The 26,146-nt window shown below is 39.6% G+C and overlaps 1 protein-coding gene, 1 long non-coding RNA gene and 1 pseudogene across 6 annotated transcripts; 2 read left to right on the top strand and 1 right to left on the bottom strand.

Moving 5' to 3' along the window:
* The first annotated feature begins 1,638 nt into the window (after window positions 1–1,638).
* Window positions 1,639–17,660, top strand: LOC144472520 (sphingomyelin phosphodiesterase). Of its 5 annotated transcripts, XM_078185694.1 has the most exons (12): window positions 1,640–1,826; window positions 1,899–2,029; window positions 9,264–9,362; window positions 11,086–11,294; window positions 12,196–12,492; window positions 12,622–13,014; window positions 13,426–13,598; window positions 13,755–14,117; window positions 14,520–14,712; window positions 14,806–14,990; window positions 15,108–15,293; window positions 16,926–17,660. In XM_078185694.1, the coding sequence occupies exons 3-12, from the start codon at window positions 9,290–9,292 to the stop codon at window positions 16,993–16,995; spliced, it is 2,142 nt and encodes a 713-aa protein (XP_078041820.1). In that variant the 5' UTR covers window positions 1,640–1,826; window positions 1,899–2,029; window positions 9,264–9,289; the 3' UTR covers window positions 16,996–17,660. The 5 variants fall into 5 exon arrangements, 4 of the variants coding, with proteins under 4 accessions (XP_078041824.1, XP_078041820.1, XP_078041822.1 ...); XR_013494429.1 differs by having other exon boundaries at window positions 1,640–2,029; window positions 15,108–16,834; XM_078185696.1 differs by lacking the exon at window positions 16,926–17,660 and adding an exon at window positions 16,322–16,651 and having other exon boundaries at window positions 1,640–2,029.
* A 516-nt stretch (window positions 17,661–18,176) lies between these two features.
* LOC144473922 (U2 spliceosomal RNA) lies at window positions 18,177–18,351 on the bottom strand (annotated as a pseudogene).
* A 5,593-nt stretch (window positions 18,352–23,944) lies between these two features.
* LOC144472519 (uncharacterized) lies at window positions 23,945–25,635 on the top strand. Its single transcript, XR_013494428.1, has 3 exons — window positions 23,945–25,076; window positions 25,204–25,310; window positions 25,460–25,635. It is a non-coding gene; the product is annotated as an uncharacterized LOC144472519 (long non-coding RNA).
* Window positions 25,636–26,146: the final 511 nt, after the last annotated feature.

Here is a 26,146-nt window from a genome sequence, read left to right as displayed (position 1 = left end):
CAATGTCCTTTTAAAAATGTAAGCATACCTATCCTTAGCGGAGAACAATTTAGGCATTGATTTGTGTGCTTATGTTGGCCAGAGTTTTCAATAATCGGAGTGGGAGGGGTAGCTGAGGGTAACTGACGATCCTTGCGTTCGAAATTTGAGGGACGCCAGGCCACAAATTCTCGAAACTATTTATTTTTTATTTCTTCGATTGATCAACATGGTAGTCGTCTATTTCGGGGGTAGTTTACACCCTTGTACAATTTATTTATTTAGGTAATGAATTAATACCTGCGTTCAAACAAAATGTATTCTTCTTAAGAAAGATAGTTGTTGAAAAATCAGAAAAAATATGCTGAGCGTATCATTGGCTATTGTTAATATCTGAGGTCACATTTTAAAATATTTAAGTGCAGCGAAGTTGAAGAAATAACACAGAGAATAAATTTCTGAATTATTCCAAATTTCTAGGTTTAATTTAGTAGAATTTATTTCGAAAAAAACTGACAGAATATCATATCATGTACGATTTCTTTTTCCAGTTAATCGCGGGCTAATTGATTAGGGTAATCTAGTGAGTGGAGGCTGGTCCTGGCGCCTCTCAGCGGTGATATTTGGAGTCTGTCCAATCAACAATCGTCTATATTGGTGTCATTTTTCGATAAGTGTCTAATGCATATATTGAGCGAGGTATGAAAAGCTGCAGGTGTTACGAAACTGCATTGTTTTCATGTAGTTTTAACTGCGAATCTTATTATTAAAAGAAAATAACAAAAAAAAAGATATCACTCGCGGCGTTCGACGCGAAATGTTCCTAAAAATTTGTAACATATCACACGAGAAAATATACGAGGGAAGCGGAGGCAAAAAAAAGGACACATGCACTTATTACGTACACGTGTGCGTGTGTTACGTTACAGGGGGAAGCATAAACAATGCATGCGACGTAATTACATCTATCACATGCAACGCGTATGTTGAAATCGAGAGAAAGGGAGAGAGAGAAAGAGCGAGCGAGAGCAAGAGAGAACGAAAGAGAGAGAGAGAAAGAGAGAGAAAGTAAGAGAGAAAAATGAAGTATAAAAAAATGATTAGGTGGCGTTAAAGATTAAGTGGAAAATAAAAAGAAACGCATACCGGGGCGAGCGTAACATAGTTTTAAGCAAGGGTCACGTATTGTACGTATGTGTTGTACATAGCCTAAATAAAAATTACATTTAAAATTGCTGGCTCCAGAACTTTCTGTAAATGCACCGACAATTATTCATTTTGTTTTGATAGCACATGTATCGGCGATTACTAGACTGCCGGAGTTTATGACAATTTTCTGTAGCTTAAATTTTAGACACAACTGTATAAGTATATCGATACTTGTATATAGTTCACTTGATATATGTATTTATTAGACAGAAAACATTTTTATTTTGCATAAAGGTCCGGAAGTCTAGTGATCGTATTAGGGAATAGAGAAAGATCCACGTTATTAGTTACTGTAATTAGATCACGTCTGAGATTGCTGATTTTCAAAATAAATTGCTGAATGTCCAACAAGCTTATCTCGCTCCCTTTAAACACTGCGTGGTGGGGGAAACTGGCGGTGGTGGTGGGCAGCATTGTGGAAACCGCGCCGGCGCGCGAGTCGCCGTCGCACAGTCGCTGTTAGTTGCCAGAGAGCTTGTCGCCTCAGTGCACGCATGCCGAGTCGTTACCACGGTCGGATACTCGGATGGGAAAACGCGGTTTGCGGGTCTGCGCGTGCGAAACCAGAAGAGTTTCAGGAAGAGGAAGCGGACGGCTTTCGGTCGAGCAACGTCGGACAGTGTGCCGTGCGGACACGTGTGAGTGTGCCTGTCAGTGCTCTAGAAATTGAACGCCGGGAACGTCCTCCGAAGTATATACATATATTCCAGAATCATTTCGGCCGTGGAATTATGTTCCCGACGCCAACTGGTTCCCGGGACCGCAGTGTTTGACCACGAAGACTTCTTTCGCAAGCTTCTCGTTCGCGCGACGGCCGTTGCGTCACCGGATTTCAAAATTCGTAAGTAGGCGCATGCCCCGTTGACGTTAATTTCTGTTTACTTTTCGCATGCCGCGTTACCGTAATTGCCCCGATGTCCGACACGTGGTGTTTAGGCTCGTTTCGCTGTGCAGACGGCTCGACGTCGAATTAGGGACAACGGCGACGCTTGCTTTCAAAGGAGGAACGTTTTTGTTGCAACGAATCTTCTCGGATGTTCCGTCACGTGGTGCGCACCCCTAAGAGCGGCCATCTTGGAACTATTTTCGCGGCCACTTTCCCGCCCTTTTCGCCGACGGTACAAAAACACGCCGTGTATACTTCGACGAGCACAAGTACGCGCTTCTTTGGAAGTATTAATCGTCGGAGACGTAATATACAAACGACATAAACAAATGTAGTGTAAACAAGACTTCGTCGGCGTTAGAACTTGATGTCGAGCAACATACGTTCGTCCTGATGGGGCTAAATATCGGACGACTGTCGAGGACTGTCCGGGCTCGATTCGGCGTCGCATTATGCCCACCATACGGTATTATTTCCAGCGGTTCTCATTCGATATGATATTTGGAGTAAATCGAGCGATCTTTCCTGGCATCCAATACTGAATTAGAAACGCTGCGCCAGCGTACCGTGCTTTCTGAAAGTGCAAGGAAATCCTGCGCGCGATTTTCTCTCTCAACTCCTTCGTAGTGTGTCATGCTACGAAGCATCGCTGTTATCGTTGCTCGGTAGCCCGAGACGGGACCGTCGAAACGATCATTATAGGGGGAACGCCACAATGACGATCGTTGCGTTCGTTTATATCTTCGCCGCGGTATTTTTACGAACCCAGCAAAGATAGAATCGAGCAGAAGCTGTAGGGGTTCGTTTGATTCACGGCTGTTTTATAACTCGATTGACCGCATAACTCAATTGTGCGCCGATAACAAAATTTTACTGTGTGCCACACGTCAAATTAGGGTCAGTTTATGTCATCGTTTGCCTGACTTTATGTTCGTTCATGAAATACAGTGCTCTCTTGAACGGAACTGCGTCGGCGCGTTAATTTCTTGGAGTAGCCTACCTTATTTGCCGCGGGCTAATTCGTGCACCACGCGGAGAATCATTTAAAGTTTTGAACGTGATTGAGTTGGGAACGATTGGGCCAGGCAGGTGGGGCTCGTTACGCAATACCTGAATTTTCTATAGACCACCAAAGCAATGGATTTACGTCAATAAAGAGTTACGAAACGCCCTCGGTTACGTGTCCGCTATACATATATTCCGTTTTGCAAAATACGTGACTTAGCCGAAGCGATTAAATCGTAGGTGGCTCCATTGTTGCTCGATCGAGACAAAGGAATGACGTTGCAACAAAATAATAAGAAAACTATGAAACCAAAGGCTTAACGGAGTCATTGTAACATTCTAGACTTCGAACTTCAACAGAGTTTCGAAATTCTAATTTTCTAGCACGGGTGGCTTTTTCAGACTTTGAAATCGGTTTATGGCATTGTCGCGTTACGCAAGACATTAATAACGCCTCGATAGTGCTTCGCATGGTTTAGGATACGCGGCGAAAAAATCAATATGGCGAGAGAGTTCCAATTATGCAGCGAGGAAAGTGCATCGCGCGAAACGGTGCTCGCCTCGAACGCGCCTCGACCTCTTGTTTATTGCAAACGATCGTTTCGGCAGCGGAAACATAATCGGCGAGTATTATTCCCACCGATTTTGTCGATCAACGACCGGTCGTGGTCACCGATCCACACTTCGGTTACGCGCTCCAATTATTTCAAATAATTCCGTTCGAATTAACGCGCGAACGTTCCGCAGTAAAAAAAAATTACGGCAATCGCTCGAGACTGTGCTTGTCCATGTAAAAAAATTTCATTGCATTAACTCGTCGCGTTTTTCCACAGAAAATCCACGCAGATCCTCCTCTTCTCGGTTCCGCGCGCGGATCGCGTGACCTCTAAAAACGACTGCGGCGCGCCGCCTTTGTCTCCCCTCTGTTTTCCGCGTCGCTTAGAATTTATGGCAGTGAAACTTGTCGCCGATTTTTAACGACGCCGACGGGGTTCGGTTTTTGCCGGATACACGGCGAATTCGGGGAGAAAAATGGCATGGCGTCTGAACACGTGGCGAGACAAAATGACTGCGTGAGAAAGTATCCTGGACAGTTCAGCGGCGAATGACGTCACGTGGCGAGAGAGAGCAAGAATTAAGTAGGTTAGGTGCCTTCAGACTCAGACGCAGGACGGTCGAACGATGGTCACGAAACATGGTCACGAATGATCCGTTGAATGGTCGCCGGGGAACTGGTTTACTCGGCGAATAAAAAATTACCTTGAAAAATGATAATCTTTTAAAACACTGTTTTAAGAGTGTCATCAGACACTAGAGTGTCATCAATTTGTATTCGATTTTTGGGTATTGTGATTTCGCATTTCGCGTTATTTAGTCTTTTTATTGTTACAACGTTTTGGAAGGCGGCAAGCGCCTGACCCTTTTCCTAGATGAATTCTCCCGGTGGAGTCGCGTCTTCTGATTACTTTAATTAAATTAATTAACATTTGACGGGAACTGTTGCGGTTAATTTGATGATTCGCAGAGCTCGCCTGTTGCCACGGACGTTCTTTAAAAGGTTGCGTTCTTTTATTTTGACTACTGGTCTATTTTGATGGACTCACGGGACGTTCGAGCGCCAGTGGCATCGCGGTGGCGTCGTTTTTTGCGGCCGCAGGGTATAAATTCCCGGGGAGCAGACGAAAGTAATTCCATTGTTGTCGACGCGTTAATTAAAAATTTCCTATTTCCTTCGACCCGATAGATCTCGTCTTTCTCCTCCATTTCTCTCGGCCGCGAAGACGATTTTATATCTGTGAGAGACGATCGACGCGATAACCTTCCGTCCATTTAAACGTTCAGTTACTTTTTTTAATCCGGGACGTTGTTCCTTTATTTGTACCTACATTTATTTATCTATTTCTTCGTCGGGGGTCTTTAGAAAACGTCTGGTAGAAAGTAATCAATCAAACGTGCCACCACGACCACAGTGTAAGACACAATACACACGTACGAGAAATACAGTTATGTACCGGGTGTCGAATAAAAACGTCCATACCATGCGTCGCGTATCTAGTAAACGATTATCGATATCGACGAATCTGTTCGGTAAAAGTTGTACCGTTTACAAAGTTCTGCGCAGACGCAATTTTTACATTCACCTGCGAAGGTCGCGCGAAGGTCATCGGCGTTTGTACAGATGTAATAGTGACATCTTCCTTCGGAGCAGTTTCTTATTTTCCACAAGAATTACTGTGAAATCTATGCCTCGTCTGTCGAAGTAACATAATTACATATTTTTATGTTAATTATTATATATATATTTATTTATTTATTTCAAGAAATAAATATATCTATTTTAATAAATAAATATACTTATTTTAACGGATAAATCTATAATACATTTTGATCGTGATCGATCGATCGATGCCGAAAAACCGAAAGTAAGGCAGAAAATCACTGGTGCAACAGTCTGGCCGTGCATTCCGACTGCGGCGCAGTCAAGGTCAACGGTATACTGAATGAAAACGTTTATGTAGGCGGGCGTTCCATGTGTGACAAGGTGATCCGGTTAGAGGATTCACGATTTTCGAACAAAGATGATACAGTTACTCGCTTTGTCACGAATGCAGAAGAGGATGCTCCGGATTCCTCGGGGTCTTCAAAAGGTCTTGAGCCACTATCTGGAGCCAGAAATAACTGTAGCTGGCGGTCAAAGTGCAGCGGATAACTTTCGAGATGCCCGTACATTCTCTTAGATCCTCGCAGCTTCTGTTAGATTCTCGTACCTTCTTTTAGATCGTCGTACCTTCCTTTAGATCGACGCAGCTTCTCTTAGATCCTCGCACCTTCTTTTAGATCGTCGCAGCTTCTCCTAGATCCTCAAAAATTATTCTAGATCGTGATAAATAATTTCAGCAGTTTGCCATTTCCGAAACGCAATGGTTGTTGCGAATAATTGGACAATGGCGACATTGCCGCTAGGAGGAAATTTTGTAAGACATTACGCGGGCGATTTTTTATCACGTTGATGGTTTAGTCCGATAAACTCGTTTGTTTAAAAGATAATTTTTACGGATTCGTTAGTGGCTTCCGTGTGAATTTCCTGGCGGTTCTTTCATAGAATAGGCGGCGGCGCGCATTGTTGACCAAGCATAATTGTTTCCGGACTCATTTTCCCGCTGGCTTATGTTCTTTCGAACGTTTCGTAACAGTTTATTGCAAAAAAAACATCGAATGATGCGACACGTTGAACCAGAACAAATGGTCGCAGAAATATCTATGCCAGTGTTGACCTTTTGGCACGGTTTCTTAAACAAGAAATTTGCCCGACGTTATCATCCATGATATCCTTGTCGTCCATTGCCATTGGTAATTAATTTCAACGAGTGTCGAGTTAATTAGTATAGTAATACTAGATAAAACACGAAGCAAAATAAACGTTTTACTAATAGAAGATATAAATACAATATTGGTGCTGAATGGCAATCACTGTACCTAACATATTAAGACAATTGTTAATGTTTAAAATACTTGGAAGATAGAAATTAAGACTTAATGATAGCTTTGTGAAAAATCAAAATTGCATTGTAATTAAGTACGAGTAAAAATCGAATGATCGCTGTAAAGGTCGTTCCAGACTGAGAATTCGACGTCGAAGAAAAATATACCGATCGAAAATCGTCTAGAAAGTCAGCGTGGAACAGCGAATTAGAAATCAATGAACGAAAACCGCCTAGAAACCCCGACAAGAAAAAAAAAAGGAACCTCGTTTCGAGCAATTAGCCTAATTGCGAGTGTCCGGGCAGGATTTCCACAGTCATCGATGTCAAAGCCATCCATTACTTTCGCGTGTCGATAATAGTCGGTTTGGCGCGCGCATGCCAATGACCTGTCGCCGGTGCGTTAAGGGATGATCGCGATGCGAGACTACATAAAAGCGAGAGACCGCGCTGGACCCCGTTCCTCTCGTCTTTTCACCCGCCCGTCGTTTGTCGCAGCGGACCGAGTCCCGCGAAAGAATGCCGCTCTCCCGAAAGCCCGAAAATTATATTCGCCTAAACGATATGTACCGGTCGATGGCGAGACGATATCCAGAATCGGACGACAGCAGTTAGTATCGATCGTTAATGAAATTTTTCAACGACACATGATCACGGGCTTGAAGTGTTATAGGTTCTTTGATATCAGCTCGGTGGGTCGAATAACGGTCAGCCGCTTATTCCACTTGGCTGTGTTTTAACTCGCTCCCGCCGTTCGATTCGTCAACCGAACCTTCGGAATTCCTGCGTGCTAGGAAATCCGAAATAGTTGAGAGTCACCGTTACCTCATTCGCCGGATTAGGCTATCCACCTCGACCAAATTCTACCAGGTGTCACGCCGAAAACAGGCCGGGCCGGTTGCCATTCCTAACTGTAACACTATATATCGTGTTACTAAAAATCTGGCCTGAAATCCGTTCGGTGATAGTTAAATTTTTAAGTCGAAAGTCGTATCAAGATCACCCTATTCTAATTATCTACTCACTTCTCCTAACTATGATATTGTCGGTTCCGCGTTAATTAAAAAGGTCTAGAGTCCAAGATCGCCTGAAGGTCGTCTTATCTTAAAGCTTCAATTACCTTTTCTAATTATGGTACTGTTAGAATTATCTTTGTCACCTGGAGTCTGCTGCAAAGTCGCGTCCAGGTTAATTAAAACAATCTAGAGCTGAAGGTCGACCTATTTCAAAGCTCCAATTAATTATCCCAACTATAGTACTGTTAGAATGATATCTGTCACCTAGACTCTGCTCTGAAGTTTATTCCTCCTCGACTAAAACAATCTATAGCTCAAAGGCGCATGAAGATCATCTTGTTCTAATGGTTCAGTTACCTGTAATTACTATAATTACTGCTATAGTATCACTGCACGTAGCTTTGTCACCTGAAATCTCATCTAAGACGTCATTGAAATCAGTTTTACGCCGCTCACAAAATTTGTCGAAATAATATTCGATTTTATTAATGATTGTAGAGGAATGAGAACATGACAGTGAATCATGTTCGACGGTTTTGAGTCACCATGATTTCGGACAGGCTTCTGTTAACCCACTTACACGTGTAACAGTAATCGGGAGCGTCGTCCAAAATTCCAAACGCTGTCACACTTATCGTGCCCGTATTGTAACGATTTGGCGATTAGTATGTTTGAGCTTGGGCCCACGATGTCTGCCGACTATTAAGGATGTTATCGTCCTTATGGTGAGACGATTGTACAGTCACTGTCGAAATGCTCGCGACGCAGAGTCTTGGGCGACGGAAATTGGAGCTGGCCGAAGTGGATATTCAAAACATCATAACTAGATAATAACTTCGTGGAAAATGATCGGAGTACGGTCTACCTAAGCTCGTTTTAAAGGGTAAAGCTTTCGCTTTTGAACGCCATAAGTTATATAATATGTTTGTGATGTCTTATATTATAAATTAAAGGGGAAAGAGAAAGTGATTTTGTTAGTATCATATATATTATGATGCTATTTTATCAGGGTTGATTTAAATATAAATAAATTCTTATTTATCTCGAAGATAAAAGAGCTAATTTTATATAATTTTTTAAGTTTTATTTTAATTATGAATATAAAATTGGGCGTGAAAAATAAATCGGTTTTATTGATATCTAGTTTTTTTTAGAAATGAATTTAATTCATATATTAAATTTATCAAGTAATTAATTTAATAAAATTTTGTAAATTAAACATTTTTTTTTATTTATGGGTTTAATATAAAGAATCTAGGGGATAAACTTTAGATTTAATTTATAATTAAGATTATAGTTTATAGATAATTAGTTATGAAATTTAATTTATTTTAATGAAAATTTAATAATTTAATTGAATTTTGAATTAAATGATTTAATTTATATTTTATCAGCTATCATAGATTAGAAGAACAGAGTTTTCTCTTTCCATAGACATGATAAAAATTGAGCTGCGATTTTTTTCGCACTGTTTTGCCGTGCTCTGAATGGAAAAAATGCACCGTCTGGCAATAATCGGCGAAAATAGCCACCGGTTTGGTCAGATTAAGATATAGATATTATAGACACGAAGATTAAAGTCTCCCCTTTAAAATCAGTCGTCGAACTTCAGTTATTCAGGGTTATAACAGCTCAAAGCCATCGTCGACATACCGATGTTAACTTGATATCATCTATTGTTTTCAGATCATCAGACAAGAACCTGATCTAGAATGCAAAGTCAGAAATGGATCGTCCTGCATGCATTCATCTTCCTCCTTATCGGAACGATAGAAGTTACACTCGGTAAGTAATTAAACGCTTCTGGCGTAACGAAACTCCCGGCATTCGTTGACTGCGCGGCGATATGCTAATTGCAAAAAAATTATTAATTGCATTTTACTTGACAGGAAAACGATTAATTGCTTTTAATTCGATAAATAAGTGATTGCTCGCCTGTTGTTCTTGATAAAAAGAAAAAAAAACGATTGTTTACATTTCGTTTGATAGACATACTAATCGATTGCTTTGATTATTATCGAAAATATTCGATTCTGTAAATATGACAGCGGAATCTGAATTTAACGCGTTTCAATGATTTACGTTTGCTTCGACAGTTATCGTCAACCGCTGTTGGTCGTTGAATAAGCTCAGCAAGTAGTGTAGCGTGTCATTAACGCTAATGGGTAACGCCTCGAGGCATTAATGTAAATATTTATAAAGCGATGCATGATTAGTCGTTATCTTGACGAATGCGGTAATAAACGTACGCATCTGATAAGACGGGGCACAACTTGCATTTGTCATAATTGATTGATAGAACATGATTGCCACCAATTCGACGACAAACAATACATATCGTAAAATGGCTAAATGTATAAAATTAAAAAGCTTAAATTAGATTCAAATTAAATTCAAATTTAATTCAAACTGAATTTAAATTAAATTCAAGTTCAAATTCCGTCTAATAATAAAATTAAAATTACTATGAAATATGAACGTGTCAATTAAGAATTAAGTATTCAAATGAAAGCAGAAATTAATGTTTCAATGCAGAGAATCTATTTCGCAGGTTAAAGTAAAAATGTGTGTTGCAGTTGAATATGGAAAAATGAAAAGTGATCTTGATAGCAAGGTCATGGAACAAGGTAGCAAGAAAATGGGGCAGACCACGCCCCCTTCGATACCATGTAATTTTTGTATGCAACATTTCTTCGTAGAATGTATTATTACAGTGTTGCTATTTACGGCAACTCCGTTTCACGAATGTCTTTCAAGTTTCGAGCGAATAATTTGCTCCTATTGTCGATAAGTAAATAGTAGAATTGTTAATATCGTTTTACTATAGCTGATGATTCGATGATTACGACGGGAGTAACGTCTTCGACGTAGTTGTTGAAATAATCGAAACGATTGTTCTACGAGGGTGCTCCATATTTTTAAGCGAGGTTCGAGCAGAAAACCGTGCGAGACGCTTGAAACCCCATAACCTCTTTTTCCAGAGAAAGTATAGTCGGGATTGGCACTCGGTTCGATGATTCTGATTATGATTGTGTATTATGCGATCACTCCGGGGACCGCTATTATGGCGCGTCCGGACCGTGACGGTGAAATTATGAAATTCATGGCTCGATCAAATTTGCAACCTTATTAAAAAATAGACGGTCGCATTCCGAGGACTCCATCGAGTCGTTTCGCTCCAAAGAAAATGAAATAACCGTTATCGTCGCAATGAGAGAAATTTCCAAAATTGAGATTTCGATTTTCCTTCCTGGTTATTTTTAAATTAAATTTGCGCTTGTTTAGACGTTAGCAATCGCATCGCAAAATACACGATTTTACTCGGTTGAGAATCCAGAATCATGCTACGCAAGAATTGTTTAAATAACTGTCGCGGTTAAAGAGTGACAAATTCGCAATGTTGCGGCGTTCCGATGTTCCTTCGCTTTCGTTTGGAATTTAATTTGCGCTTCGTTGAAATGCCCATTCAAAATTTATGGTTCTGTTCTGCGACTTTTTGTGTGTGTAGGAAAACCCGTTACGGACAGAACAAAGAAAGGAGAGGAGATCCCCGAAACGAACTGGACCCGGCTGGCGGATGAATGGTTCGCCGCGAGAGCCAAAACCACAGATCAGATGGATGTTACCATTCTACCGTTCACAGACACTATCAGAGACCTACCGCCGACGGTAGAGATCGTTGACATCAATGGCACCAGTCCTGAAAACCTTGCGAAAGTACTGAAATGCTCATTGTTCTCGTCGAATAATTATTTCCGACTAATTAATCCACCATTATGTACCCTTATATGATCAAAATTGCACCGGTTGGCTTTCCTAGTAACTTCTCCATTAAAGAAGTAACTTTTAACACCGATAAAAATAATTGCAACGTTTGAAATTGAATTTTAAACAATCGTATGTGTCCAATGAAATTGTTTAAAAATTGCATGGGCACCGCAAATATTATAATATACAATACAGTGTATTATAACATGTTGTACCATGTGTATAATATGTATATTATAGTATACTGTATTATGTATAGAGTATATGTATTATAATCTATTATATATATTATATACCGTATATCGTACTATAATATGCAATCCTATTTGGCCCACTGGCTCGACGAAGGTCATGCCTTAATTTTTCTTCTAATCGGCTATAATAGTTTCCTGATCAGATGAAAGCGTAATTTTCAGCCCGGTTTTTGGTCCTTCCGTGTTTCCGGATTTTTTTCACGTCGATCGCGACGATGTCGCCGACTCTCACTTTTAGTGCCAAAATACTTTCACCAACTTGATCGACAAAGATGCAATGATACCCGTGTCCTTGCTTCCTCTGTAGGCGGCGCACACACGCGAACAATGTCGGTGACTTTCCCCGCGAAAGTTCCTCTATAATCGATACGATTTTCTATCTGCATCCGATCGCCTTATTCCATAAAACGCGCTCTAAAAAAGAATCAACATCCCCCTCGAATTTCTCCATTTTCAAATATATTATTCTTAACTTCTCGATTCACTTACCGATTTATTCATTTCATCCCCTGTAATGAGAACATCTGCGCATGTCCAGGGCCAAAGGGCTCTCGCTCAAAGTACTTAAATCACCCGCAGTGTCCTTATTTTTGCAGTACAATTATTCTCGAATGCTATGGGACATGGAATCGAAGCAGCCCAGTGGTCAGCTGTCCGGATTCGTGGACAAAGCTTTAAAGCTGCTGGACTTGAAGCAGGTGATGATGGAGGTTGAAACGTCCGTGATGTCCAAGGTGTCTTGCACAGCTTGCAAGGGTGCCGCCGCTGTCCTACAGTATTATATCAAAGTTGGGAAGAGCGATGAAGACATAATGAACAGTATCTACCAATTCTGCGTGTCCCTGAACATCCAGAGTCCACGAGTTTGTCAGGGTGTCACACTGCTGTTTGGGGTAATCAGCATGTTTCGTTATAATATTTTTCAGAACGTGTTCTCTGTTCGCTTCAACGAAACTCTTGTAAAATAGAACGTACTGTACGATTATCAATTTCTCGGTTTAATAGAATTTTTTGTTTTGCAGAGCGATGTGATCTACGTTCTGAAACAAATCAACATGGGCCCGCCTCAGATATGCAGTTTCGTGATAGGAGACGCTTGCGATGACGCGTACAACCCCCTCCACGAGTGGGAGGTGGCGTTCCCACCAGTGAACAAGCCGCCTGTTAAGCAGCCGATTCCGCCGGAAGAGGGTGTGCCCACCTTCAAAGTCCTCCACATCTCGGACACTCATTACGATCCTTATTATCAGGAGGGCGCGAACGCGGAATGCGACGAGCCGCTGTGCTGTAGACTGACCAACGGTGCACCCACGACTTCTGCCGCGGGGGCGGGCCGATGGGGTGATTATAGGAAATGCGACACGCCCAAGAGAACCGTTGATCATATGCTGAAACACATCGCTGACACGCATTCCGTAAGAAAGAATTTTCGTTGGAACGATCTTGGTAGCCTACTGAGAAATTGATGCCCGGGGCAATTAAGCCACGCCTACGGATGTCGAAAGCAGTTAGACCACGCCCACCGAGGTTCCTCTGTATGAAATCAAATGTTATCGTGATCTTCGAAGCTATGTTTTTAAAGAATGTAGGGCATTGAGGCCATTTAATGGGAAATATTGTTTTAGGGCTTGCCTTAGCTCGTAGGAACTCGAGAGCAAACATACCACGCCCTCTGAAATCAATTTAAAGCTTTAACAATTCTACCGGGTTATCATTAGAAATGAAGAAATGATTTATCGAGATAAATGCTGAAAGAGGAGATATAAATTGAAACATGTATTATAAACCAAGGAAAATTCGGTGAACAATTTACAATTTGTTAATAGGATATAGATTACATTCTGTGGACCGGTGACATACCGCCCCACGACATATGGAACCAGACGAGCGAAGAGAATCTGAAAGTTTTGCACGATACTGTAACGCAGCTGACTGAAGTGTTTCCTGGAATACCAATCTTCCCGGCTCTCGGAAACCATGAAAGTGCTCCTGTCAATAGGTAAATTCCGTCCTTCGTTCCCTAACAGTCTCCACAAATTGTTGTCCACTTATCGCCGTGGCAGATTGTAACTTAAATTGGCGCTAAATCTCTGCCATGATTTCAATCGATATCCACGTTCTGATCGTTGTTTAAACCGGAAACCATTTCTTTCAGCTTTCCGCCACCGTTCGTGCCGAAAGAGAAGAGTATATCGTGGCTATACGACGCGTTGGACAAACACTGGAGACGCTGGCTGCCGGCAGGCGTTTCCCATACGGTCCGCAGAGGTGCTTTCTACTCTGTACTGGTCCGTCCAGGTTTCAGGATCCTCTCGGTTAACATGAACTACTGCAACAACAAGAATTGGTGGCTGTTAATCAACAGCACCGATCCGGTTAGCGAGCTGCAGTGGCTTGTTTACGAGCTGCAGGGAGCTGAGATGAATGGTGAAAAGGTTCACATAATCGGACACATACCGCCGGGACACTCGGACTGTTTGAAGGTGTGGTCCAGAAATTATTACCACATTATCAATCGGTTAGTGGGATTCAAGCCAACCTTATTGCGAAATCTTTCCTTATATCTGCCATCAATACTAAAGTATTATAAATAGAGAGCGAGAGAGAGAGAGAGAGAGAGAGAGAGAGTGTGTGTGTGTGTAGGAGGAGGACTCTCTGAATCTGTGAACGGCAGTGTCAGTAATTGATATTGAAAAGGATCAGCGACGGTTATCAGTAATTGAAACGACCGCCAACTGTAATCTACGCTTCAGACATGCGTGACTTACAATAACATAATATCGTGTCAATTGTCTCTACAATACCTGAATCTTTTTTTTCAATCTTGTCACTTCTACAATTTAAATATAACGCGACATTTTATTTATTATAATCGATTGTAATGTTCCTAATTAAAAATACAAATGATGTATGCTCGTAGATACGAGTCCACGATAGCAGCCCAATTCTTTGGCCACACACACTACGACGAGTTCGAACTGTTTTATGATACAGTTGATCTTGGTAGGGCCCTCAGTATAGCATATATTGGGCCATCGGTGACTCCTTACTATGACCTTAATCCAGGATACAGGATATACTACGTTGACGGGGATCATCCAAAGACTACTAGAGTGAGTTAATATCGAAACTATCTTGAGAGAACGATTGAGTTAATATATTAACGTTGTATAGCGAACAATGTGAAATTATATATTTTATATCAGTTAGTTGTAGATCACGAAACCTGGGTGATGAATCTGAAGGAAGCGAATTTGTATGATTATCCTATTTGGCATAAGTTGTACAGCGCGCGACAAGCTTATCAGATGCCATCACTGCTGCCTAAAGACTGGGACTCACTAATTGATAAAATGAGCAACGAGCCATCGCTCTTCAATCTGTATTACAAGTAAGTAAAACTAATATGTCTCCGTTCGTTGAAATGCTATAGGGGGGTTTTTAAAGAATTGCCTAAACATTTAAGGATAGTTTGATTATTAAAGAAATTTCTTAAACAATTCCTCAGGAACTACTATAAAAATTCTCCGGTGAGACCAAATTGCGACGACGAGTGTCGCAAAAGGCTACTCTGCGATCTACGAAGCGGCAGGAGTCATGATCGCAAAGCACTATGCCAGAGCTTAGAGTCTAGAATAGACAGTGACACAAGGACGGGCTGGAGAGTGTGGATTTACAACGGCTTGGCCTTATCGTACGTAACTAATCTATGGGAAAACGTATACCACAATGATACTGAGAATAATACGCTGTGATCTTAGAGATAACATTGTTTTCAAAAAGGAAAATTTGCTCAAGAATGGCTGTTACGTAGTAAACATAAACTAAATACATGCTTTATAAGTAACGAATTTTAGTAGTTAACATATTATGATATGACAAGGAGTTAATGTTGCTCCCGTTAATTATATTCTGATCGAATTTCAAATTGAAATGGTTGCTTATATCGCACGGCAATGATTTTATTTAGCTTTGTTATGCATCATTAGATACGTAAGCGATCAGATTGCGGATATTTATGCGAAGATCGATGGCATTTTATAAGAAATAAAAAAATCATAATTTATGAAGCGTAAATACAGCACATTCAAAAATGCGTATGCATAAAACTCTGCATTCTGATAACTATATTGCAAGAAATCTAAGCGATCTTCTCTTTTTAAATTAATTGTACTTTGTTTAATATCCAAAAAAAAATTAACCCGAGGAATGCGCCTTGTACATAAAAATATCCACAACATTCTCCGACATTGCTTACGAAAAATAATATGTTCTTAGAATAGTGTTGCATACTAATCGCTCTTAATTTACAGTCGATACTTATGTAAATATTTTCTCCTTATTTAATATTTATACTGTTCAACACATATATAAGAGAAGTTTTTTCGTGCTGAATCTGAACATCTATGTACTTTTTCTACAGATGAGAGTTAAAAGATTTTTTAAACTCATGCTCAGTTTTTTACATCAGTTCATTATAAATTACAATATAAAATGAAATGTATGTGTCGAACAGTGTTATGTATACTGTTATTTATATAGATTACTAATACGCCTGTGTAATTATTGCTATTAATGGTTTATTAATTTTCGATTAACTCTTTCCACTGTTTTTTCTTCATTTAACTGTTCTATTGCATTTTTAGTCTAGAAACGATTAGATTGACGATTTCGAAACGATTAAAAATTATTTTACAAATGCATACACCGTTTATGTTTCAGAAGTATCGTTCCAAAACGTTGGATATCATAATTACACAGTGCCATGTATAATATAAAGCTTTCTTTTTACTGCACATGTAAACTCTTTTTATTAAATCGTTCTAATGAAATTTGCAAAATGTATATAATAATAATAATAATAAGTGACGCCTATTGCAACATTTTCGCACATTTGATAATATTTCGCACATTTGGTAAATTTAAACAATGTTTGTGGTTTGTATAGAAACGTGAGTGGTGGTGAATCAGAGTACGAAAACGCTTACAGTGCCATCGCAAAATATTGTATTATTTTCTGTGAATATATTAAAACTTTCGCAATTTCTATAATCACGCCAAACTAACTTTACTATCCTTTAGATATTATCATTAATTAATCTGTATAAATTCAACAAGCAGGCAAAGTCTTTATTTTCATAGAAATCTGCAAAAATTCTATTCTTTTATGGTGAAGCGATTGGTGGTGGAAAACGTAACATGGTATTTCGAACTTATAGCTTTATCCTCCACATCGTAAGTACCCAGCTAATCTCATAATTAACTTGCTTAATTATGATTGAATATTTATGATGCCGTAATTGTTGTTCTATTTCGTTATTTCCAGGATGTCCATTTTCATGGCAATCCCACGGTTCGCCTACAATCTACCGAAGTACGTGTTAGGCCTCGGATAAGTATCGCCGAATGAACAAATCAATCGATGCAACTTACGATAATAATTTATTGAGAGATCCTGCGGTTTTCAAACCGCAGTAGCAGAAAACCATTTGCAACGGTATCGATGTAACATTGAGGATGCGTTGTACGTGCTTCGTATGTCGTCGTGTGTGGCTGTGCGTTTGTATGTTGTGCGCTTAAGATGTACATTTTAGTGGCATGATTATTTAATTAATTATAAGACGCTGTATAATATAATTTAATCGTGTAGAATGGACATTTTATTCTGCATAAAAATGTCTTTCCACTTTGTGATCAGTTAAATGTGGTACAAAACTTCGTTGCAAGGATTTTTTTTCTCTGTAGACTTTCAGCGAATTCGTCTCAGTGTAGAGATATCTAGTGTACACTGCCATCGAAATTGATTTGTATGTATGATTATGTGCACATGATACTCATTCTCGCCTATTTATTTAAATAATATCGCCACATGAAATAGGTATACTCTAAGTACATATGATAAATCGATAAGGAATATTATGGTGCACATATTAGAAAAATCGAAAGGCATTGAATCTTACAAGACTATGCTCAACATAATGTTTACTTTAATACTTCTCGTGTATATAATTCTGCAAAGATTTTACTGTCGCATGTTAATAAATATTACTTTAGAATATTATAGCAGACCTATTTGATGCTGTACGTAATTATTATTACATTGATTTAGCCATAGATATTTAGTAGAGTGTTCATATCAATCCTGTTATTGTTATACTTTTAGTTTTTAATTGATCTTTAGACATTAATAAATTTCGTTTTATAAACGAAGCAAATATGAAATTAATACTGTTGTGTTTTTCCTTGTTATTCACTGTATTACTCTGTTTGGATTATGCGAAGAATTTAAAACGCAGAAATAGCGCCAAAATGGCGAAAATAGCGCCTCTAGCGACAGAATTTCGAAACTTTTTTCAACGTTTGTACAAAGCCAATTCGTCTAGTGGCAAAACGCTCAAACCATTAGACAAAGTTTCCGACATAAACAACCGACAAGTTTCTATCGTTTGTCGATAGCCTTGGTTTAACTTTTCGACGAGGGAATTTTGCTCGTGGATCAAAGACTCAAAATTATTTCCAGACATAAGGGATATGAAGAATAAAGGTTATTTAATATAAAAATTATGTTTTATAATAATTAGTTAGAGCCAATCTCAGCGACACTGCTATGCCGAGCTGACTCATGACAGAGGTGGAGCAAGCCCCAACGACTCCGTCGGTTCTCAAAAATCAGGCTAATATTCTGACTACCCGATGGGTAGTGTATCAGATATTAAGCTGATAAGAACAGATACTTTATTTCTACAACTCATGTTCGCCCGGGCTTACAATAGGCGCCCGGGGGTACTACAATAATGCTGCATATATATTCGCAGGAGCTAATTATAAATGGTTAAGTAATAGTGGTATATACATAGAAAATATTCATAATATGACTAATGTTAAGTTAGATAAAGAGCATAGTTTGTGCCATGCACACCGAAAAAGAAAACAAAAGAGAAAAAAAGAATATAGATATTGGTAGGCGAGGGGGCGGCAATAAATAGGTATATATCCCAATAAAAAACATTACCAGGGTATCGTAAAATAGGCCAAGTATCTGTTCTGGTCTGGTGTTCGAAAACGAATGAATCTCGCTCGACAAAACACGAGCGGCAACGGTTGGTAGTCGGTGCTGTCAACCGCGTTACCAACTGATTGTTGGGGAGCTGCCTAGGAAATCCGAGGTAAAACCCCAGGTTCCCCACACTATTGCTCAGCTTCAATCATCTGTTACGTTATCACGTTTCATGAGCGACGCGAACATAGTCACTAGTTTATATTACGACCGCGCTATTAGACTATACGCTTTCAATTTATGGCGACAAGAGGGAAGTTCGAATGTAAATACAAATTTATATCGTATATTTATATAGAGATACAGTATCGGCCGAGACGAATAACTGAGAATATGTAAGGAGATAATGAGAGAGTTCCCACGAAATTCTTCGTTGAGCCTTTTTTTTATCTAGCGAGACTAATCGAGGAATGTAGAGAAAGTCACGTAGCCTCTCGCAAGACCCTCTCCGATTTCACGTGAACTAGACGAGTCACAATAACAAACCCGGATCTCTCAAGTACAGGACGTCGTAAATCTTTAGACAAGGACTTCTCGGAACCCTCTCTGACCTCTCTCTCTTACTCAGTCCTCGAGCCGAAATCTTCGCGCGCGGCACACCCCCACAATGTTCGTTTCGGCGGGCTTTTCACTCCTGCGCGCTCGACTCCCGCGCACTCCCACCCGCATGCGCACTGTCGAACCACCAACCATCTTCGAGCTGCAACCGGAAGACGGACCGGCCGACAAATCAACGTCCAGCAAATTCACCAGCGCCCAGCTAATTTTCCTATTGGCTAAAGAAGAAGGGAAAGAAAAGAAGCTGGAAGAAAATGCAGAACTCCACAGAAAATCTCAGATTTTATTCGACAGTCAAAGAAAGTACATCTTAGAGCTCTATAAATAAAGTACCTTTTGCTTAAAGTATTCAGAGTTTGTACATCTCTCTACAACCTTTCACGAGCAGAGCGGTTCAGCGCTCCACGGGCATCCGAACCATACCGAATTCCCTACACAGAACAATTCAGACCGTAACACAACTATAACCAAGCGTGTTATTTTTACTGCTAGATGGCAGGTGAGCGCAGTCTAATGCTCAGCTTCAATCAGCTGTAACCAAGCGTGTTACAACACAGCTGTCAGATTTCGTCAAATTGTGATTTTGAACGAATAGGTTATGAAATGTAATAATAAGTTCTGAATGAATATATAGGTTAAAAAAACTTCACGATGAAGGTACTGTTTTGTATTTGAAAAAACGGTCACAAGGGTACGTAATTAATCATTACACATATGATGCTAACATTCAACCAGAAAAATATTACTATTCCTTGTTGCTACTATTCAAATCGTGGAGAGATTTAGACGATTTGAAAGCAAATTGTGATACGTATGCGGAAGCTTTTAATATGATAAAATCGCAACTTATTGTAGGTTTGCAATACCACGAACGGATATCAGATGTTCAGAAAGCGGTGGATCATATGAATCAGCTAATAAATGATCACTTGCATAAAAGTCAATCCGACCATGAATCTTTTCAAGACAATCGTTTAGATTGTTGTCCGCTTGAAGCAGAAGAGGCGATGCGAGAATTTAGAGATGCCAAGAATAATGTTGAGAATGAGAATGTAGATATTACCGAAATGATTACCGCTTTAAATAGTGATAAAAAACGAATTTTCGAAAAGATTTCAAACACTATTGCTTCTACTAATTCTAATACGGTACTGCGTCTTTATGTAAGTGGTGAAGGTGGTACGGGTAAAAGTTTCCTTATTAAAGTCATTCGCTGCTGGATTAAGCAGACATTAAATAAGGACACTGCTGTAACTGCTCCAACCGGGATAGCAGCATTTAATATTGACGGTATGACAATACATCGGTTATTTCAATTACCTGTGGAGCATGGCCACACTCCTAAGTACAGGTCACCTTAGGTCACTATCTGATAAAGTGTTGAAAACACTACGTAATGAATTAAAAGACACTGCACTCTTTATTATAGACGAAATATCAATGGTTTCTAATGTGACACTTATGTACATCCACTTACGATTATCAGAAATATTCGATAGTGCTGACACTTGTGACGGGTGGTTCGATAAAAAAGTTTGAGTTTAAAAACGGCTGTAGTTGATGCTGGCAATACAGTTTTCAGTTGTGGTCAAATTTATGTTGCGCTTTCTAGAGTCACTTCTTTGGAAGGTCTTCATTTAATTAATTTCGATCCTTCTTCTGTAAAGGCTAACACTGCAGCAGTAGTAGAATACAACCGCTTAAGGCATATGTACAGATCGGATCTTCCATCTATTGAGAATGCCACAAGCAAGACATCTCGTGTTATCGATTCACATTGGACTATGTCAATTAATATAATGAAATCGCAAAATACAATGAACAACGATCCTCCAATCATTGTGTATGTAAAAGAATTTGTTAACAACGATCATGTTTCTTGTTACGCCAACGTATATATGCAATGTTTGTCACATTGCACGAATATGCGGAGTGCACTATCTCGTACTATCCGTTGTACAACTTGCAACCATACGATAGTTACACATGAAAAAAGTTATATTTTATCTGTGTCAATACCGACGATAAATATGACGAAAAGCATGAACCTCGAAGAAGTGGTATCGTCAACATTTTCAAAATGGCATGCTTTCGATAGTCCATGCGAGCATTGTGGAAGTAGCAGGATACATAAAGCTGAGATAACATCTGCTAATCAGCTCGTAATAATTCATTTAAAGATATTTTCTGTTCATAATCAGATGGTTTCAAAAATTAATAACGCGAACATCAAGGCTGTTCCTACTACGATATTGCACATAGCGTCGAAGTCGTACAAAGTTATTAGTGCCATTCTGCATCATGACGAATCTATTAATAAAGGGCATTACACCTGCCTCCTAAGACAAAATAATTCTAAATGGATACATGCCGATGATTGTAACATTCGTCCGACACGTTGGCCACGAGGTTCCAAAGACGCTTATATGTTTTATTAATATTAATTTATTTTTTTCATATCTATTTCAATTTAGAGGTCGAGTACTTTTTCATATCCATTTCAATGGGTTTAGACTTTTTGGTGGGTCTACTGTTTGATTTTTATAAAAACGGCCCGCCAAGTCCACCCTAGGTATAATTTTTCTGGTTTCTCTAAGTATCCGTTATATTGTGAATCCGTTTAAAGTATTGTTGCGAGTTTTGTAGGGTCCTCGCGGCATTTTATTTATAATAACGCGGTACTCAATCATATAACAACAACTCTATGATTATTCAGTAACGATGTGTTGATCGCTTGGCAGTTCGATCACTTCTATCTTGTCCGTCGGCACAACAGTTCCGTGACAACCCCTATCTTCAGCTATTTCTTTAAGGGATGTCCACAACATTGTTCGTACTTACAAAACTGCCTATGATACAATACGAAACATAGAATGTCACAAAATGTAGGGAGGAAAAGAACGAGAAACCTATATGTACATGGCGATAAGCGCGTATTGAGTCGCGCAAGTTGGACAATGAGAAGGTGAAAGCACGTGCATAGGGCAAAAGGATGGGCGTACGGACTACTCGTGGCACTTATTTGCCGAACCAAGGACAGTCGACACGTTTTCTGTATGACAAAGAATGAAACGCGACAAAGACGCACATGTAACGCGTAAAAATCGGAAAGAAAATAGCGAGGACTCGCGTTAACACTTTATTGATCGCTAGCCTATTTATCGGCTTTTCGACTGCCAACGCTTATCGACCGCTAGCCTATTTATCGGCTTTTCGATTGCCAACGCTTATCGACCGCTAGCCTATTAATCGGCTTTTAGTTACGAGAGGTACCACACTCTAGAGAATTATTAAAAAATTTAGTTACTATTACCTTGAATTTATTTTATGAATGTTAGTTCACAAGGTCCTTTATTATATAAAATAAATGCAAAATAAAGTATAAATATCAATAAAATTACACTCCTTTGAAACAAAAGGAATAAGCACAACACAATAAATAGCGAAAATTTAGCCGGAACTGGGAGTAAATGCGCACGCGAAAAAGCCAGTACTTAGTGAGTGGCAGCCTCAAAAACGTGCGGTCGATAAAGTGTTAAGAGCGAGACTCGTGTACACAAGGCGTTCAAAGCGTGGAGTCGCAACCAAAGGGAGGAAGAAGGCGGTCGCGGAACGAGTCGAGTATAGTTGGCGCTAACCAGAAAATATCACTCTGTCTTCGTCACTTCGAGAGTGATACGCCTTTTAGTAAGAGGTGTATCAATGGAACCAACGGCCACGCGACAAAATCTGCGACATGCGAAACCGTGGACAAGACCAGAGTCGCGGAACTTATGCAAAGAAGTGCATCAACTTGGGTGACTCACTCGAACTTGACAATTTGCAAAGAAGAAATATGATTCTTCAAGCCTCATTTAAAAGATGAATGGCAATTCGAGAGAATTTACTGTATTAAGTTTTTCCACAATGACTTTTGTTGCAGTGCTTGTTTCATCGTTGCACGATAGCTGTAAATTATAGTTCAACTTCTAGCGAGCATTCGATTCTTACTCATAGCTCAGATTTGAATGATTGCATGCGATGTTATGTTTCGCTGAATGCTAAGTAGATAATATGTTCCGTAGTATGCGTGCGCGGACTCAGAACATCCTGTATTCCTCACCGTTGGCTGGAAAACACGATGGATTCGTAACAGATAGATATCCGGGAATACGTATCATGCTTGATTTATGTGAAGTACCAGCTATGACGAAACTGCATCGATCGTCAGACTTACAAAACAACGTTTAACACCGTTTTGCAACTTCAACACGTTTGTAGCGGAGATCGACAGATTACAACGTCTATCGTCCGTAAGCGATTGTGTTGGGATCAACGACTTCACAAAGGATTGCTTTCGTCATTGTGTGGCACCGTGCCATTCATGCGAACCGATTATTCGAACAAGCGCGCGAATCGCCGCGTAGAATCGCCCGAAATCTCCTGGAAATAAATAAAACAGCTCTGTTTGTTTCTGCGAACGTTGATCAATGTTACCAGAACAAATGGCGGAATGACCCACGGAAAAGGAACGGCGAGCGAAAGTTATCGCTGACTTTTGTGAACCTGTTATTACTGTGTTTACAATCGAGAAAGTTCCATTGGTTTTCAGAATGGCGCTCCCGTGCCCGTTAATCTACCTTCTGGTTCCAATTTTGCTTTTCCCCTTGCGACTAATCTCGGACCAGAGTGTAATCGCAATCAAACGCATTGGTTAGATATATTCTACAGAATCGACTGAACTGATTCAACTGAGAAGTTACTGATGATCTATCGAGCTTAACATCTTCAGGGATGAATTTTTACAGTAGGGAACAATCTATTTAATTGTTTCTTTTTTATTTATCATCCATCTCATTTCATTCGATGAGGTTTTGTTAGTGCCGCCGAGGGATTCTGTAGCGAATAGTTTTTCAACTGATTCTCATTTTCTGTACAAAGTAATTATAATTTTAAGAAAACTAAACGTACACACAGCAATACTTCTACGTGTTCTATAAAGTGCGAATAAAACCATCGGGTCCTGTTTGTATAATGCATTTGTTTTTTGATAATATGAAAGAATGGCAAAGAGGAGCATTGTTTAGTTCAAAGGAGCAAATGTAATGATTAAATTATTGTTATTATTGATTAAATACAACGGTATTAATAACAATAATAATTAATAATAATAATGGGTACTAATAATGTAAGTACAATATATTATATAACAATGGTAGTAAATATTAAGAAGTAACAAGTATACAATGATGAAGATGAATACGTAATACTAAAATAACTTGCAAAGAAAGTCACTTTTGCTCGAAAAATCATTTCGCATCGGCGTGCCTGACATGTTATTATGTACTAATGTACTTCTGCTGGTTGACACGTGCCTACAAGGACTAGGCAATTAACTGACAGCTCCTCGCGCTGCTGTAGGACATCCAACAAAAATGTATTTAATCATTGACGATCGATGTCGCAATTCGAGGATGCGAGCTGCAATACGGATGCAACAAAAAAAGGAAAAACCCATTTGCAAGTGCTAGAAGTTCATCCGCTGATATTTGCGCCGCGGTAAAGTTTAAGAAAAATGGACGATGGCGCGTTTCTTAAGTTTTTCTTGCTCTCGGTGTTCACCCTACTTTATTCGAAGTACAGTGACATTTAACCGGTCGAAAACAAACGTCCACCGGAATTTCATAATCACACCCTCCCCCCTCCTCGACCTTAAACCTTTCGCCGACGCCTATTTGAACGAACTGGTGATCATGTTTACTAATTTCATAAACCTTGCCGTTCGTTTATCACCATTGGAACACGAATAAAATTGAATCCCGCGTGGCTCAAGGACCATCGAGCTGGGCATAGGGGGGTCAGTCCGTGGCAGACGGTCACAAGGTATTTTATGAACACGTATAATTCAATTTCAAGAATTATAAAATGATGTTTAATTGCTCGACACATGTTCAAACTTTTTCAATCACCACCGTTGAATTTCGATCGTCGACTTCATTTCAAGAAACAGTAGCTCGGACAATGTAATAGTAACTACCGACACGGGATACTAACAATATCTTAAACAAGAAACTTTCAAGTTCAACGTGAAGTTACTGCTCTTAACAATGTAACCGTGTAAGTGTGGAAAATAACGTTTCAATTTTGGAACTTGGCAAACGATCGCTTAAAGTATTTTTGTCGATTAAAATTATAAATATTTCGTTCAAGTATCACCTTCTTTTTTATGCAGACTTTGTAAATAAATAAATTCAAATATGTTGCAGGTGATCAAAATCAAAAGCTGTGCACCCTGGCATCGCTCAAGTGGCAGCACGTTAGCCAAGGCAAGTGCCGGCTGCAGACGAAAGTACTTTTAGTGTGGTCATGGAAGTCAATGTCCATTCACGAACTGCGACAATATTAATAATCTAAAAATGTCAACAATATTATTAATTCTTCATAAACGGCTCATCTCAATTAAATTGAAATGTTCAATTTTTCGACGGCCGGTGTTTTTCCACATAACCTTTTTCTTTATTTTGACATAACCTCGCCTTATTGGAATTTGGAGACAACGTCAGAAGAAGATCGACATCTTTCAAAGCAATTCTAACTCGAACATGGACAACAGCGAAAAATAATGAAATAATTCAAAGCTGGTAATCAGCGTCGATAAATAGATCAATCTGAGAGAGCAAGATGGCGACTAGTGTTTAATGATCGTGTCCTTGATTGGGAAGAACTGTCGGTCGTTTTTCATGGAACAAATTAAACGTTTCCCACGACAGACAGAGAAGCAATTGCGAGCTGGACCGAGAGTCAGGAACTGCACCGTCTGACATTGGCGACCATCTTTGTTCTCCTAAGTATCGCCGATCGTCTCGGTGAAAGTTAACGATGAGGTGCATCCTCTCAAGGTTATCGATTAGGAATCGCCAAGTCACCGGGAAGCGGTTCTCCTTTTTAAAATT

This window comes from Augochlora pura, chromosome 7 (assembly GCF_028453695.1).
Source record: "Augochlora pura isolate Apur16 chromosome 7, APUR_v2.2.1, whole genome shotgun sequence".
Classification (NCBI taxonomy): domain Eukaryota; kingdom Metazoa; phylum Arthropoda; class Insecta; order Hymenoptera; family Halictidae; genus Augochlora; species Augochlora pura.
This window is presented reverse-complemented; position numbering and strand designations above follow the sequence as displayed.